We start from the raw sequence: 17,539 nt of genomic DNA, 5'->3' as shown, positions 1-17,539 counted from the left end.
CATGAACTATTTTCTTAAATGTCTGCCATTGTTCATCAACCGTCTTTTCTGCTAAACTCCTTTCCCAGTCCATTCCAGCCAACTCTGCCCTCGTTCCTTTGTAATTACCCTTATTTAAGTTTAGCACAGTTGTTTCTGACCCAAGTTTCTCTCACACAAACCGAATGCTAAATTCCACCATGTTAATGTAGTCTACGGGGTCTTTTACTCTGAGATAATTTATTAAACCTGCCTCATTACACATTATCAAATCCAAAATAGCCTGCTCCCTGGTTGGATCCGCAACATATTGTTCTAGGAAACTGTCCCGAATACACTCTATGAGCTCTTGCTCGTGGCTACCTCTGCCAATTTGATTTTCCCAATCTACAGGAAGATTAAAGGCACCCATGGTTAATGGGGTGCCTTTTTTACATACGCTCATTATCTCCCGATTTATTCTCTGTCCTACAGTATAGCTACTGTTAGGGGGCCTATAGACTACTGCCACCAGTGTCATCTTCCCCTTGTTGGTGCTCACCTCCACCCATATGGATTCTAAGGATGAGTATAAATTTCCTCAAGTTAAATATGAGGAAGGCCAAAGCTGTCCTTTGGAGCCTGTCCATTCCTCTCCCTGGCAATTGTCTGAGGCTAAACCAGGCTGTTCACAACCTTGCTATAATATATGAATGAGATGAGATTCCGACCACAAATCCGCATCATCATAAGGTTGCCCATTTCCACCTCCGAAACGTCGCCCAACTTCACCCCTGCCTCTGCTCATCTGTTGCTGAAATGCATTTGTTACCTCTAGGCTTGGCTATCCTAATACCTCCTGACCAGCCGCCCACATTCTACCCTCCATAAACTTGATGTCATCCAAAACTCTGTTGCCTGTGTCCTAATTCGCACTATGTTCTTGTCATCCACCATCCTTGTGTTCAGTGATCTGCAATGGCTCCCAGTTAAGCAATTAATCTATTTTAAAACTCTCATCCTTGCTTTCAAATGCCTCCATATCTTTGTAATTTCCTCAACTCCCACAAATTCTGAGATATCGGTGCTCTGCTAATCCAGCCTCTTGAGCATCCCCAATTTTAATCACGCCACCATTGGTGCCTTCAGTTGCTTGGGTCCTAAGATCCAGAATCTACTCCCCCTACACCTCTCCAGATCTCTACCACTCTGTCTCTTCTTTAAGATGCTCCTTAACGTCTACCTCTTTGACCAGATTTTTGGTCATCTGTCCTAATCTCTCTTTAGGTGGCTCGGTGTCATAGTTTGTTTTATTACACGCCTGTGAAGTGCCTTGGATCAGGTTAACGGTACTACATAAATACAAGTTGTTGTTGTTGATCCTGAACATAACTGCATTCAAATGTTATCGACTTTCTGCTTGGTTTCCCCTATTATCTACATCCCTCTAATTTTCTTGGCATTACTGTAATACATTAGTTATTGTCCTGAGGAAAGTTTTTGCATACTGAATCATCACATTTACAAGAACAGAAAGCATTGTTCTGTCTCACTTATTTATCTGTGATGCAGCATCAATTAAACAGGAACAACTGTGCAACAGAATTTTCCATTTTTTCCTTGTGAATGCACAAACACATGGTTCATCAGCACTGGTAATGAAGCTTATTTGACTAAGCGCAAGATATTTAATTTTCTACAGTCATTACTTAAAGCAGAGAGGGACTGTGGTGAAATAGGCAAGGTCATCTCGCACGCACTTTACTGATAAGTTCACATCAAAATAAACCAAATGTAATTAGGCTGCAATCCACAAGTTTTTTCCCCAGTACCAAGTCATTAGACTACAGCCAGGCAAAATATGCAATATACAGAGACCCATGCATGTTCTGACCACAAGAAATCTGTAAAGCCACTCTCAGCCACAAAAATAGTGGCGTAAAGTTAGGTAGCTCTAAACATAGCGAATGACTCCAAGAGTAGAGGTGAACAGGAAATTTTAAAAAAACATTCATACCATTACCATGCCCCCACCCACCTAAGGCACAAAAATTTAATTGGTTCTGGTCGGGCAGCATGTTCAAGTAGTTCCCATTACAAAGGTTTTTCAAAATTGTGTGGGACATGCTTCAACATAATCAAGGGCAACAGAAAGTTGTCTCACTTATTTATTTGTGATGCAGCATCGCTTAAACAGGAGCAACTGTGCAACAGAATTTTCCATTTTTTCCTTGTGAATGCACAAACACATGGTTCATCAGCACTGGTAATGAAGCTTATTTGACTAAGCGCAAGATATTTAATTTTCTACAGTCATTACTTAAAGCAGAGAGGGACTGTGGTGAAATGGACAATGGGGAAACAAATTGTCAAAGTATTCCCAGTTGCTTCTGTTCCTCTCCACCCTTCAGTAGTGAACTAGAAAACATTGGCAGAGGTCTTCACAAAGGAGAGGGAGAGAATAGAGAGATAAGTACTTTTCAAAATCATGCTCTGAAGGAACTAGTTCTTATTTCTTATACAACCTCTCTAATTTGTAGGTAAATCAGGTTTATTGGTCGCTTTAAGATTAACAATGAAAGAAAGAAGAGACAACTTGTATTTACACAGCGTCTTTCACACACACTGGACCTCTTAAAGTGCTTTAAATGAAATACTTTTGAATGAAGTAATGTTGAAGTGCATTAATTGCTGGAATGTAGAAAGCCTAATAACCAATTTGTGCACAGCAAGTGCCAACAAACAGCGATGTAAAAAATAACCACATAAACCGCTTTTGTGATTCGGGGATAGATATTTGCCGGGGCACAGGAGAAAATTCCTCCAATCAAAATTGTGCTATGGGATCTTCTACATCCATCTGAGAATACAGACAGGGCCTCAGTTTAACATCTCATCTGAGAGACGACACCTGTGACATTGCAGTGCTCCCTCGGTACTCCACTGGAGTGTCAGCTATGATTTTTGTGCTCCATTCCCGTAACGGGACTTGAACCCACAACCTTCTGATTCAGATGAGGGTGCCACCAACTGAGCTACAACAGACATGAAATAGTAATTGTAATAACTAAGAACTAAAAGAAATCAGGTTTCACGCCTCACCATCACTAAGCTCGTGCTATAACGATCTCAGATTAGGAGATCAGAATCCCTTATTGCCTTTTCACTAGTGGCTTTCTTGTATATCTGAAATAATGAGAAGTGTTTGCTCTTGTGCAACTGAAAGCAGTTTATTGAAGAGCAGAGGTGTGAAAGCACAGTTTGCTAACTTTCAGCCATAAAATGTTGCAGCTGAATCCCAAGTTTGATTTCCACTTCATCCAATTCCAAAACTGAGCGAATGAATGAGCATCTTCTGTCCTGAGCCCTATTTAGCATATACGCATGACATTTACCTTTGCATGTCCAGGACTCCTTCCACTGTAATTCTTGGTGACTGAGGCTTGCTGTCGATCACACCCGAACCAGGTGGGGAGACCATTGAGTTCTTAGTCCCTGGGCAAGATGGTCCAGATTGAAAACTCTGCATACTTTCTGTAGATGGACTGGATTTCAGAAAATACCTAAATAAATTAAAAACATTAAAGTATATCTTCACAGAGTCATACAGCACAAATACAGGGCCCTTCAACCCATCATGTCCCCTTTGCTTTTACAATCCAGGAAATGACCAGATACAAATACTGTGTTAACAAGCCAGTAAAATTATAGTTGAGGAAAGGACCTGATGTTAAAATGCTGAAAACTGATCAGTTTGATGTCACGCCATCAGTTAACACCTTCATTGATTCACTGCAATTCACAAGCTTATAGCACAACACTGGGATCTGAGGCATTTACTCCTGGAGCAGTCACACAGTGTTGTCATACTACAAGCTTTCCCCAAAAACCATAAAGCACTACATCATAAGTGAATTTGTCTGTAATTTCTGGAAGAGTTGAAGGCTAAAATTACCTGCCCTAGGTGATTGAACAATGAGGTGCCATCAGACTGACATTGGTACACCAGGATTATAAGGCTGGCAATTGTTTTAAATATTTATATTTGGGATTAAAGGAATATTGGCAACACTGTTACTTATTACTCATACCTCATGGCCCTTCTTTCACAAGTGACTTGTGCACTTGAGTTGCTTGGCAAACTACTTCAGAGGACATTGAGATGTAATGTGGTCCAGACTGGTAAAAATGGCAGCTTTCGTTCCTTGTGGGACATTAAAAGACCCTGTTTGCAAAAGGCAAAAGATCTCCAAACCTATGCAAAAGTGAATTGTCCTCATAAATTTGTTGCTCTCAATGTGTTAACAGTGAAGGTTTCTGATCATCGCTCTAACTGAACAGCACAATGCCACAAGTCAGGCTCAAGAATTGGAACTTTTTCATCAAAATACGCAGGCCATGTTTAGCATTTGTGCCATACATTTTCAAACACTACCCTTTACTGAGTATATGTTGTAAATCAAACACTTTCACTGAACATTATAAGGCTTCCAAACTAGGAAACCCTGGGACCAAGGCTTTTCCACACTGCTCAAAATGACAGTTAAGGGACCTGTGCAGGAGTTGGTGATCTGAAACGTCCGACTTCCTAGCAACTGCGAATAGGGGGAGATAATTTTTGGATTCTGGGACGAGAAAGAAAATAAACGGATAATATTCACAACTTCCCAAAAACTCAGGGAAAAAAATGAGATATGCTTTGTTCATTCACATTTTATATCACCAGGGTGCAGCATCAAGTTACCTGCCAGGGCCTCGTAGATCTCGAATTTCGATACCTAGGAAAGGAAGGAACAAATTTCCACAGAACGGACATGTTGTGTTGAGGTTGGAGTCATCTGCTGTCCAGCCAGCCATTATCTCCTCGTCATACACGAGTGAGTCGCAAGTTCGACATCGAGAACAGCTGGAGATAAGAATCTGAAACATGAACAATAAGCATGTTTTCTTTAGCTCTGTTTCAAAGAAGTAATCACAAAGGCTGTCAAGTTCACAACAATGCCGATTTCATGGCAATAAGTTGAATAGAACATGAATATGAAATGTGGGTGCTGTTATCAATATGTACTGGCAATAATTCTCACACACGTAACTCATCTAAAGCTACATTTCTGTTAAATAAACAAGTGTGCCTCAGACAGAAATTCTACATTAAAAAAATCATTTTCTCCTAATTGAAAGAAACTTACTATTTCTCGTAGTTACTTACTCCCTCTTTTGAATCCAAATTTTACTATACAGAAAGTACTTTTCCCTCTTTACTGTTCCTCTATTGTCTAAACTACAAACATTGCCTCTGATATGAAATATGGGTCACGTACCCGTTATCCAAAATCCTCGGGGCCGACTGAGGTTCTGATTTCAGATCATTTCAGTTTTTGGATACCCCGTATAGGCTTAGGCCTACTTACAATGGCCGAAGCCTAGGCTAGCTATAGTCTAAAGTAAATAAAATGGCTAGAAAAGTAAGATGTGCCACCCAATAACAAGTACAGGGTACCTGTAATAAATTCCCACCCGTGGTGCCATCTGCAATTCTACCAGTGGGAGAGGGTTCACAAGGTAAACAGTGCAGACAAAAATCGCAAGGTAAACAGTGCAGACAAATAACTAGGCTTCCCGTGGATAAGGTTGGTTGCAGTCGGCGAGGTTTGTGTCAGCTCAGGTCGTGTCGACCCGGTCAGAGACTTCCCCCGCTAAAGTTTGATGAGGTTCAAAGTTGTAATCGCCCTTTACAATAAAGGAGCATTTGTTCCTGAAAGGAGAGAGTAAAACTGATATGGAGGATTATATACCCATCAGGCAAAACACCTCTACTGAAGCCTGAGTGTCACGCGTTTAGAGCGAGGAGGCAGCCATTCGGTCCATTGTATCTGGGTTTTTGTCAGAGCTATTCAAACCAAACCGTTTCACAGCCCCATCCTCTGCCTTGCATATTCCTCCAGATTAACTGCTGGTTAAGTGTTGCGATTTTTTTACACTCAATTCATCACTCATTTCACTGCTTGACACACATTGATGGTTCAGAATGTTGCCATAACCATCACAAAATACTACAGAACAGAAACATTTGATTTTACCCATCAAGTCTGTTGGTATTTTCCCTGTATGAGCCCAATCCTGGTCGCCTGTTCACTCCTTACACTCTATCACTCTTCTTTCAGTAGCAGCTATTTAATTCTCTTTTCTAAAAAACGGGCTTTGCTTCAACAACTTTCTCAGCATAAATATTTATTATTCCTATTCTCCATCTTAATTCTTTCCTGATTATATGAAATGTGCGCCCTCTTCCTATCTCACCAGCCAGTGGAAACAATCTGCCACTATTTATCTCATCGTTACTCTTTATATTGAAGGCCTCTGTCTGGTTACTCCATAACCTTTAGGGCTTTAGAATCTTGGGACAGGCTCTGGGAGACACTGTACAGGCAGGACAGATTGTACCCAAATTGAGCCAGGACTGAATTCCTTGCCAATGTTATTGGGGAGGGCTTAAACTAATTTGGCAGGGTGTGGGAATGAAAAGATCATATCAGAGAGGAATACAAAGATGCACAGTGTACTGGGAGATAGCACCAGCATAGGGGATAGTAAGTTCATAGGTAGGGTCGGAATAAGGGAGAAAGTAATAAAGTTTAAATCAGAGTTACTGTGCATGTATGTGAATGCATGGAGTGTGGTCAATAAGATTGGTGAGTTACAGGCACAGATTGACATGTGGAAATATGATGCTGTGGCTATAACAGAGGCCTGGCTCAAAGTAGGACTGGATGTTAAATATTCCTGGATACAAGGTGTTCAGGGAAGAAAAGGGGGAGGTGTGGTGGTATTGATCAAGGAGAGCATTGCAGTGCTGGAGAAAGAGGATGTCCCAGAGGGTTCAAGGGAAAAATCTATTTGGCCAAAGCTAAGGAACAAAAAAGGGTGCAATTACATTGCTCAGTGCTGTGTGTTGACCACCAACTAGTGGGAAGGAACAAATTTGTAAGGAAATTACACAGAGGTGCAAAAATTATAGAGTAGTTATAATGTGGGAACCCTAATTACCCAAATATAAGCTGGGATAGTAATAATGTAAAGGGCAGAGAGGGGCAAGAGTTCCTAGAGTGTGTTCAGGAGAATTTTCTACAGTAATATGTTTCCAGTGCAACATGAAAAGGGGGGCACTTCTAGACCTGGCTCTTGGGAATGGGGTGGGCCAAGTGAATCAAGTCTCAGCAGGAGAACATTTAGGGGACAGTGATCATCGTGTTATAAGGTTTAGGTTGGCTATGAAAAAGGACAAAGAATAATCCAGAGTAAAAATAATTAACTGAGAAAAGCCAACTTCAATAGGGTAAGAATGGATCTGGGCTGAATAAACCGGAGTCAAAGGTTGGCAGGAAATACAGTAGCTGAACAGTGGGCTATCTGCAAAGAAGGGATAGTTCAGGCACAGTCAAGGTACAATCCCTCGAAAGGGAAAAATAGGACAAACAAAGCCAGATCTCCCTGGATGACAAAAGAGATGGATAAGGAGGAAAAAGTATGCTTGTGACAGACGTCAGATAGAAAATACGCTTGAGAACCAGGCTGAATATAGAAGGTTCAGAGGGGAGGTGAAAAAGTAAATAAGAGAAGCAAAGAGGAAGTATGAAGAGACTGGTAGCTAACATAATGGGGAACGTAAAGTCTTCTGTAGACATATAAAAAGTAAATAGGTAGTAAAAGAAGTAGGGCCGATTTGGGATCAAAAAGGGGAGTTACAGGTGGAGGCAGAGGGCATAGCTTAAATAATACTCTGTATCTGGCTTTATCAAGGAAGAGGAGGAGGGAAGTGAGAGTGGAAATTGTAGAGGCATAATTTTTCAGTCTTCCTTAGACTTGGGGATGATGCCAGAGGACTGGAGAATTGCAAACGTTACGCAACAAAGCAAGTCCTGACTTCTCAAATCTCCCTTCATGACTAATCTCCCTCCCCTTTCCTCTGTATAGGCAGTCACAAAGCACTGAGACTCAAGTCAGCATCTGTGATTCCTGACACAATGTATTCCTGATCTCAGAATTGTCAGACAAGGTACATGCAGTTATCCCTTACTTTCCCTGTAAAATATTCCATTTTTCTTTCATTCTTCTGACTCAGATTTTATTTCCTTACCCCCTGCCAAAGGCTCCACAAATTGGTGATAGGAGCTTCAGTCAATCCTCTGGGATTCTCTTTCCAAATATACCCATCTTTCCATATTTCTCAAAGCTTCCTCAACACAACCTCTGGCTAAGCTTTTGACAACCTACTTTAAATCTTCTCCAAAGTTCTGCTTGCTGCCCAACCAGCCCTCTGCCCTTTAGTTCTCTGTCAGGGTATCACCTTAGGATAATTTGGTACATTAAAGATGCCCAAAACTCTATGGCTGCCCATGATTCTTTTCCCTCCTCAAATGTTCACTCAGAGTGAATCAGACATCCTCTTAATATCTGGGTTGATGCTTAGTTGAGCTTCAAGCTACACTTCATTCATCATTAAAACCATATAATTCCTCTTCCGAACTAGGCTTGTCATCAGAGGCTCTTATGCATAATTTCACTACCTAAAAACACTCAATCTCTTCAATATCCTCATTACCAGTCTCCAGAGCTCCACAGAAACTCCAATGCATCTGGTAATGACCATCAGCAGAGAAAAGTCATCAGACAAACTTAAGGGACTAAAATCCGACAAATCCCTGGGACCTGTTGGCCTACACACTTGGATGCTAAGAGAAAGCTACAGAGATAGTGGATGTGCTGGCTATGATATTCCAAAACACCTTAGATTCGGGAACAGTCTCATCAGATTGGAAAGTTGGCAAATGTAACACCGTTTTTCAAGAAAGGAGGGGGAGAAAAAACAGGGAGCTACAGGCTGGGTTAGCCTAAGATCAAGGAAAATGCTGGAATCTATTATTAAGGAAGTTTTAACAATGCACTTAGAGAACTATAGTGTGATTAGAACAAGTCAACATGGTTTTACAAAAGAGAAATCCTGTTTGACAAATTTATTAAGCGTTTTCTGGCAATTTAACTAGTAGAGTACATAAAGAGAAACCAGTGGATGTAATATGCCTGGATTTCCAAAAGGCATACAAAAGGTTAATAAGAAAGATCAGGGCTCATGGAGTTGGGGTAATATATTAGCATGGATAATAACGGTTGGTTAACGGACAGGAGGCAAAGGATGAGCATAAGCGGGGCATTTTCAAGTTGGCATACTGTGACTAGTGAAGTGCCACAAGGATCAGTGCTGGGGCATCAGTTATTTGCAATCTATACTAATGACTTAGGTGAAGAGACAGAGAGTAATGTATGTAGCAGCTAGGGGAATTCCGGATCAGGATTATTGATCTGGAAGCCAAACTGCAGACACTGCAGGGAGGGGGAGGGGAGCAATACCTGGACACTTTGTTCCAGAAGATGGTCACGCCTCTTAGAATAGGGTCATCTGTTTTGATCAGCAGTGATGGACAGGAGGATGTGACCTTGAGTGAGGCAGGTAATGGAAACAAGCAGACAGTAGTGGAGGAGCCTCAGACTTTCCACTTGTCAAACAGGTTTGAGATGCTCACAACCTGTGTGAGCAAAAGCAAGGTCTGCAAGGCGGATGAGCAGGCTGGCCATGGCACCATGGTACAGGAAGCTGTTCAACTGGGGGGAGAAAACAGGAATGTGGTGGTAGTAGGGGACAGTATAGCCAAGGGAGATTGACACCGTTCTCTGCAGCAAAGAGCAAGAGTCTAGGAGGTTGTGTTGCCTGCCCGGTGCCAGGGTTCAGGACATCTGCTCAGGGCTGGAGGGGAACTTGCAGTGGGAGGGGAAGGGTCCAGTCGTCATGGTCAACGAAGGTACCAACGACATAGGTAGGACAAGGAAAGAGCTTCTGCATAGTCAGTATGAGGAGCTAGGTACCAATTTAAGAAGTAGAACCTCAAGGGTAATGATCTCTGGATCATTACCTGAGCCACGTGCAAATTGGCACAGAGCAAGTAAGATTAGACAGATGAATGCGTGGCTCAAAGACTGGTATGTGAGAAGTGGGTTCTGGTTCATGGGGCACTGGCACCAGTATTGGGGAAAGTGGGGCTGTACCACTGGGACGGTCTACACCTGAACCGCGTTGGGGCGAGTGTTCTTGTGAATCACATAACTAGCGATGTAGAGAGGGCTTTAAACTAAATGTCTGCATTGAAGTGCTGCTTTGGGCTGCATTAAGAGTGCTTTAGTTGGAGTTTGGTGAGAGAGGAAGTTTGCTGAAGAGGGAAGGAGGGATTCTTTCATTTTCTACCTTGCCTCAGTAAGAAGAGCGGTGGGCTTGTTAAGTAGGACCTGGTAAGTATTTCTTCTGTCCTTAATATTCTCTAAACTAGAGGAAGTAAAAGAAAAGGGAGCAATTTAAGGGTAAGTCATAACAGGGCAGCTCGGCCAAGTGGAATGCTCCTCCTGTGCAATGTGGGAAGTCAGGGACACTTCCAGTGTCCAGGGCGATCATGTGTACAGGAAGTGTCTCCAGCTGCAGCTACTCGAAATCCGTGTTTCGGAGCTGGAGCTGTGGCTGGAGTCACTGTGGAGCATCCGCAAGGGTGAGATCTTCGTGGATAGCACGTACAGTGAGGTGGTCACACTGCAGGTAAAGAGTGCACAGGCAGAAAGGGAATGGGTAACCGCCAGACAGAGTAAAGGTACTAGGCAGGTAGTGCAGGAGTCCCCTGGGTCCCTCTCCCTCTCCAACAGATTTTCCATTTTGGACACTGCTGAGGGAGATGGTTTCTTAGGGGAAGACAGCAAGAGTCAAGTCCTTAGCACCACGAGTGTGTCAGCTGCACGGTGGCGGGGGGAGGGTGTGTGTGTGTGTGTGTGTGTGTGTGTGGAGGGGGGTGGTGGAACAGCAACAGTGATAAGGGATTCTATTGTAAGGTGAACAGATAGTAGTTTCCGTGGTTGCAGACGTGACACCAGGATGGTACATTGCCTCCCTGGTGCCAGGTTCAAGGGTGTCACTGAGTGGCTGCAGGACATTCTGAAGAGTGGGGGGGGGGTGTGGTAGTGAACAGCCAAAAGCCATGGTCCATATCGATACCAAAGACATAGGTAAAAAGAGGGATGGGGTCCTGAAAGCAGAATATAGAGAGCTAGGAAATAAAAAGCAGGACCTCAAAGATAGAAATCTCAGGATTACTCCCATTGTCACGTGCTGGGGAGATCAGGAATTGGAGAATAGACCAGATGAATGCGTGGCTGGTTAGATGGTGTAGGAGGAAGGGATTTAGATTCCTGAGGCATTGGAACCGATTCTGGGGAAGATGGGACCTGTTGCACCCCAGCAGGACCAGGACCGATATCCTCACAGGGGTATTAGCAGGTACTGTGGGGGGATTGTCAGGGGGGTGGGAACCTGAACGGGGTGACACAAGAGGGGGAAAAAAGATAGGAAAGAAAGATAGGAAAGTAGAAAGCAAAAGTGGAAGGCAGAGGAAACAAAGGCTAGCAGCAAATAGGGCTATAGTACAGAAAAAGATGTGTAAAAACGTTAAAAAGACAAGTCAAAAGGCACTGTATCTGAATGCATGGAACATTCACAATAAGGCAGACGAATTAACAGCGCAAATAGATGTAAATGGGTACGATATGATTGCAATTATGGAAACATGGCTGCAGGGTGACCAAGGCTGGGAACTGAATATCCAAGGGTACTCGATATTTAAGATGGACAGACAAAAAGGAAAAGGAGGTGGGGTGGCATTGTTAGTTAAAGATGAAATCAGTGCGATAGTGAGAGAGGATATTGGCTCAGAAAATCTAGATGTAGAATCAGTCTGGGTGGAGCTAAGAAGCAACAAGGGGTGGGAAACATTAGTGGGAGTTGTCTCTAGGCCTCCAAACAGTAGTGATAAGGTAGGGGATGGCAGTAAACAGGAAATTAGAGATGCATGTAACAAGGGTGCTACAGTAATCATGGGTGACTTTAATCTACATATAGATGGGCAAACCAAATTAACAATAATACTGTGGCGGATGAATTCCAGGAGTGTGTACGAGATGGTTTTTTAGACCAGTATGTTGAGGAACCGACTAGGGAACAGGCTATCCTAGATTTGGTATTGTACAATGAGAAGGAGTTAATTAATAATCTTGTTGCTCCCTTTAGGGAACAGTGACCATAACATGCTAGAATTCTTCATTAGGGTGGAAAGTGAAGTAGTTCGATCTGAAACTAGTCCTAAATCTTAACAAAGGAAATTACAAAGGTACGAGATGTGAGTTGGCTAAGATAGATTGGGGAACTTCATTAAAAGGCATGGTGGATAGGCAATGGCACAAAAAAAAACAGGAAAAGCAGCCCAACCATGGCTAACAAAATAAATTAAGGATAGTATTAGATCCAAATAGGAGTCATATAAAGTTGCTAGAAAAAGTAGCAGGCCTGAGGATTGGGAGCAGTTTAGAAAGGAGGACCAAGAGATGATTAAGAACGGAAAAATAGAGAATGAGAGAAAACTTGCAAGGCGTCACGGTAAATCTGTGACCTGATCGGCTGGTAGAGAATCTACACTGAAACTCTTTCGAGTTATCAACAGTCACAGATTGCAACTCTTTCAAGTACAATCGCAGTTCTTGGTTTCTGGGAGTGGGACATGAACCCACAACCCTCTGATTCAAAGCCGAGGGTGCTATGAACTGAGCCACAGCTGACACCTCAAAATAATGAGAAACGTAGTCGGCAGGAGAGAAAACTTGCAAGGATTAAATCTCTATCGTCTACTTCCTACCTGTAGGAAACTCGTTCGAGTTACCAACAGTCACAGATTGCAACTCTTTTCGAGTACAATCACAGTTCTTGGTTTCCGGGAGTGGGACATGAACCCACAACCCTCTGATTCAAAGGCGAGGGTGCTATGAACTGAGCCACAGCTGAGGAGGTGTCAGCTGTGGCTCAGTTCATAGCACCCTCGCCTTTGAACCAGAGGGTTGTGGGTTCATGTCCCACTCCCGGAAACCAAGAACTGTGATTGTACTCAAAAGAGTTGCAATCTGTGACTGTTGATAACTCGAAAGAGTTTCCCCTGACACCTCAAACTTGCAAGGAACATAAAAGCAGGCTGTAAAAGCTTTAATAAGTATGTAAAAAGAAAAAGACTGTTGTGGTAACCTGAGGTGCAATACACCTTTAAGAGAATGTGAGCAGATTGACCACGTGATTATATTACCCAATTCCGTGTAGCACGGACTGCATTGTTAATCAGTAGTGTTAGAGTAGGTTTTTGATTTGAGAAGACACCTGTGTTAGTGTTCCGTTACTTATGTTAATAAACAGCATGTGCTTCGTCTTACAATGGTCTATTCATCTGCATCAGCTTGATTACCAATTCGCTCATTAGTAGATAGTCGTGCAACTGTGTTCGCTGAGCAAAGCAACCCAACAGAAGGAACATAACAATTAGTGAAGACAAATGTAGGTTCCTTACAGTCCAAAACAGGAGAATTTATAATAAAGAACAAGGAAATGGCAGAACAATTAAACAACTACTTTTGTTCTGTCTTCACGGAAGGAGACACAAATAGCTCCCAAGGGTCTAGTGAGAAGGAGGAATTGAAGGAAATTAGTATTACTAAAAAAAGTGTTGGAGAAATTAATGGGACTGAAAGCCGATAAATCCCCAGGGCCTGATAATCTAGTGGATGTGTTGGTTGTCATCTTCCAAAATTCTGTAGATTCTGGAACAGTCCCAGCAGATTGGAGGGTAGCAAATGTAACCCCATGATTTAAAAAAGGAGGGAGGGAGAAAACAGCGAATTACAGACCAATTAGCCTGACCTCAATAGTAGGGAAAATGCTGGAGTCTATTATGAAGAGTGTGATAACAGAAAACTTAGAAAATATCAACAGGATTATACAAAGTCAACATGGATTTATGAAAGGGAAATCATGTTTGACAAATGTAATGGAGTTTTTTGAGGATGTAACAAGCAGAATAGATAAGGGAGAACTAGTGGATGTCGTGTATTTGGATTTTCAGAAAGCTTTTGATAAAGTCCCATTTAAGAGGTTAGTGTGTAAAATTAAAGCACATGGGGTTGGGGGTAATATATTGGCATGGATTGAGAATTGGTTAGCAGACAGGGAACAGAGAGTAGGGATAAACAGGTCTCTTTCAGAATGGCAGGTGGTGACAAGTTGGGTACTGCAGGGGTCAGTGTTTGGGCCCCAGCTATTCACAATATATATCAATGATTTGGATGAGGCAACCAAATGTTATATATTTCCAAGTTTTCCGACAACACATAACTAGGTGCAAATGTGAGCGACGAGGAGGGTGTTAAGAGGCTTTAAGGTGGATTTAGACAGGTTGAGTGAGTGGATAAGTACATGGCAGATGCTGTATAATGTGGATAAGTATGAAGTTATCCACTTCGGTAGGAAAAACAGAACGGCAGAGTATTATTTAAATGGTGATAGATTGGGAAATGTTGATGTACAAAGGGACCTGGGTGTCTTTGTACACCAATCACTGAAAGCAAGCATTCAGGTTCAGCAAGCAGTTAAAGATGCAGGGATGATGTTTCCTCTTGCTGAGGGGTGGGAGGCGCTGAGAGGTGGGAGGCACTGAGGGGTGGGAGGGGTGGGGGGGCTGTCTAGAACAAAGGGTCACAGTCTCAGGACATGGCGTGGACCATTTAGGATTGAGATGAGGAAACTTCTTCACTCAGAGGATGGTGAACCTATGGAATTCTCTACCACAGAATGCTGTGGACGCCAGGTCACTGAATATATTTAAGAAAGAAAAAGATAGATTTGTGGACTGTAAAGGCATCAAGGGGTATGGGGAGAGCTTGGGAGTATGGCATTGAGCTAGAGGAATAGCCATGATTATATTGAATGGCAGAGCAGCCTCGAAGGGCCAAATTACCTACTCCTGCTCACATTTTCTTTGTTTCAAAGGGGGTTAATGGATCAAGTTTGGGTAGATGTGGCAAATCAAATGGTAGAGTCAAGACAGGAGCCCATAATAGTAATATTGGAAATGAGGGTCATAGAATAGCAGGAAGGGACAGAGAGATAAAACCTAAAAATACACCAATAGTCAAGGCTAGATGTACAAAGATAACAAAAAGACAAAACTAAAGGCTCTGTAACTGAATGCACATAGCATTCATAACAAAGTAAATGAAATGACAGCACACATTGAAATAAATAAATATGATCTGATAGCCATTGCAGGGATGTGGCTGCAAGATGACAAGGATTGGGTCCTGAATATTGAGAGGTATATGACATTCAAGAAGAATAGGAAGCTAGGTAAAGGTGGAGGGCTAACACTGTTGGTCAAGGGTGGCATTTGTGCAATAGTTAGTGGTGACCTTGTTTCAGGAGATCGGCATGTAAAATCAGTTTGTGTACAGATGGGGAATAGCAAGGGAAAAGAAGTCATCAGTGGGAGTGGTCTACAGGCCGCCTAACAGTAGCCACAATGTAGGACAAAGTATACAAGAAGAAATATTGTGTGCTTGTGATAAAGGGATGGCAATAATCATGGGTGATTTTAAATCTATATATAAATTGGAAAAATCAGATCGGCAGTAGTAGCGTGGATGAGGAGTTCCTAGAATGCTTTCGAGATAGTTTTTTAGAGCAGCATATTCTGGAATCAACCAGAAAGTAGGTTATATTAGACTTGGTGTTGTATAGTATGACAGGATTAATCAATGGCCTCAGAGTGAAGACACCCCTGGGCAGTAGCAACCATAATACGACTGAAATTTACATTCAGTTTGAAAGGGAGACAAGTGGGTCTAAGACTAGTATTTTGAACTTAAATAAGAGCAACTATGTGGGCATGAAAGCTGAGCTAGCTGAAGTGAACTAGGAATCTAGGCTAGGGATAGATCAATAGAGAAGCAATAGCAGACATTTAAGGGGATATTCCAGAATACTCAGAATAAGTAGATTCCCACCAAAAAGAAAAATTCTAAGGGGAGGACCCACCAACCGTGGTTAACTAAAGAAGTTAAAGAAAGCATCAAGCTTAAGGAAAAAACATTTAACTGTGCAAAGATGAGTGGCAGGTCAGATGATTGGTCAGAATATAAAGAACGGCAGAGAATGACTAAAAGGTTAATCAAGAGAAATTAGAGTATGAGAGGAAGCTAGCTAGAAACGTAAAAATGGATAGCAAGTTTCTACAGGTATTTAAAAAGGAAAAGAGTGAATGAGTGTTGGTCCTCTAGAGAGTGACAATGGGGAGTTAATAGTAGATAATAAGGAAATGGCAGATGAAATGAACAAATATTTTGCACAGTTATGCATAAATCTGTTGATGATACAAGCCAGGTGAAAAGGTGAGCTGTGGGAAGGACATAGGGAGGATGCAAATAGATGGACAGGTTAAGTGAGAGGGCAAGATGGCAGATGTTGTATAATGTGAAGTTACTCACTTTGGTCACAAGAATAGAAAAGCAGAATATTTTTTAAAAGGTGTGAAACTTGTAAATGTTTTGTTCAGAGATGCTTGGGTGCGCTCGTAGAAGGAATGCAGGAAATTAACATGCGAGTACAGCAAGCAATTCAGGGGGCAAATGGCATGTTGGCCTTTATTGCAAGTGGATTGGAGTACAGGAATAAAGAAGTCTTGTTACAGTTGTACAGGACATTGGCGAGACCACAAATGAAATACTCTGCGCTGTTTTGGTCTTCACCTTTGAGAAAGGATATACTGTACTTGTAGTGGAGGCAGTACAGCAAGTGTTCATTAAATTAGACCCTGGGATGAAGGGTTTGTCCAATGATGAGAGGCTAAGTAAATTGGGTCTATAGTGTCTGCAGTTTAGAAGAATGAGAGGCGGTGTCATTGAAATAAACTAGATTCTGAAGGGGTTTACAGGATAGATGCTGAGGGATTGTTTCTGCTGATTGGGGAATCTAAAACACAGGAGCATAGTCTCAGGATAAGCAGCCAATCATTTATGACTAAGGAGGAGAAATTACTTCATTCAAAAGGTTGGAACTCTCTATCCCAGAGGTTCGTGGATGCTCCATCACTGAATATATTTAAGGCTTATTGGTTTCTCAGGAAATTAAGGGATATGGGAGCAGGCGGGAAAATGGAGTTGAAGCCCATGATCAGCCATCATTGTACTGAGTGGCAGAGCAGGCTCAGCGGGCCCAATGATTTACTCAATAAGACCATAAGTTCAGAAGTAGGCCAGTCGGCCCATTAAGTCTGCTCCGCCATTCAATGAGATCATGGCTGATCTGATAATCCTCAACTCCCTGCTCCTCTTTCTTGGGTTCTTGTGAACAGGTTCTGCTTTCCCATCAGTCCTGTCCTTGTCCACCATCAATTTTGCCAATATATCAAATTCAAAATTCCTGCCCTCTTTAAAATTTCCTCTATGGGTTTGACCCATGTAACTTCCTCCAACCTGATATCCCAGCTCATGTTCTACAGTCCCTGGGCCCTGGTTTCCAGTGCTCCCCTCAATTAGTGGTAGAACTTTCAACCATCTCAGTTCTGGCCTCTGGAGCTCTTCTGTGCTTTGTTACTGCCCACTCAGCTGGTCAAAGCCCATAGGT

At 42.3% G+C, this 17,539-nt stretch overlaps 1 protein-coding gene across 5 annotated transcripts in view; it reads right to left on the bottom strand.

Moving 5' to 3' along the window:
* dennd4a (DENN/MADD domain containing 4A) overlaps nucleotides 1–17,539 on the bottom strand; it is a 155,838-nt gene that overhangs the window by 14,923 nt on the left and 123,376 nt on the right. For all 5 annotated transcript variants that reach the window (XM_078530153.1, XM_078530156.1, XM_078530157.1 and 2 more), the window contains 2 exons: nucleotides 4,703–4,878; nucleotides 3,354–3,521 (listed from right to left, as the gene is read on the bottom strand). In XM_078530153.1, the coding sequence (XP_078386279.1) occupies nucleotides 3,354–3,521; nucleotides 4,703–4,878 (344 nt within the window). The remainder of the gene's footprint in view (nucleotides 1–3,353; nucleotides 3,522–4,702; nucleotides 4,879–17,539) is intronic.

This window comes from Cetorhinus maximus, chromosome 26 (assembly GCF_964194155.1).
Source record: "Cetorhinus maximus chromosome 26, sCetMax3.hap1.1, whole genome shotgun sequence".
NCBI lineage: Eukaryota > Metazoa > Chordata > Chondrichthyes > Lamniformes > Cetorhinidae > Cetorhinus > Cetorhinus maximus.
This window is presented reverse-complemented; position numbering and strand designations above follow the sequence as displayed.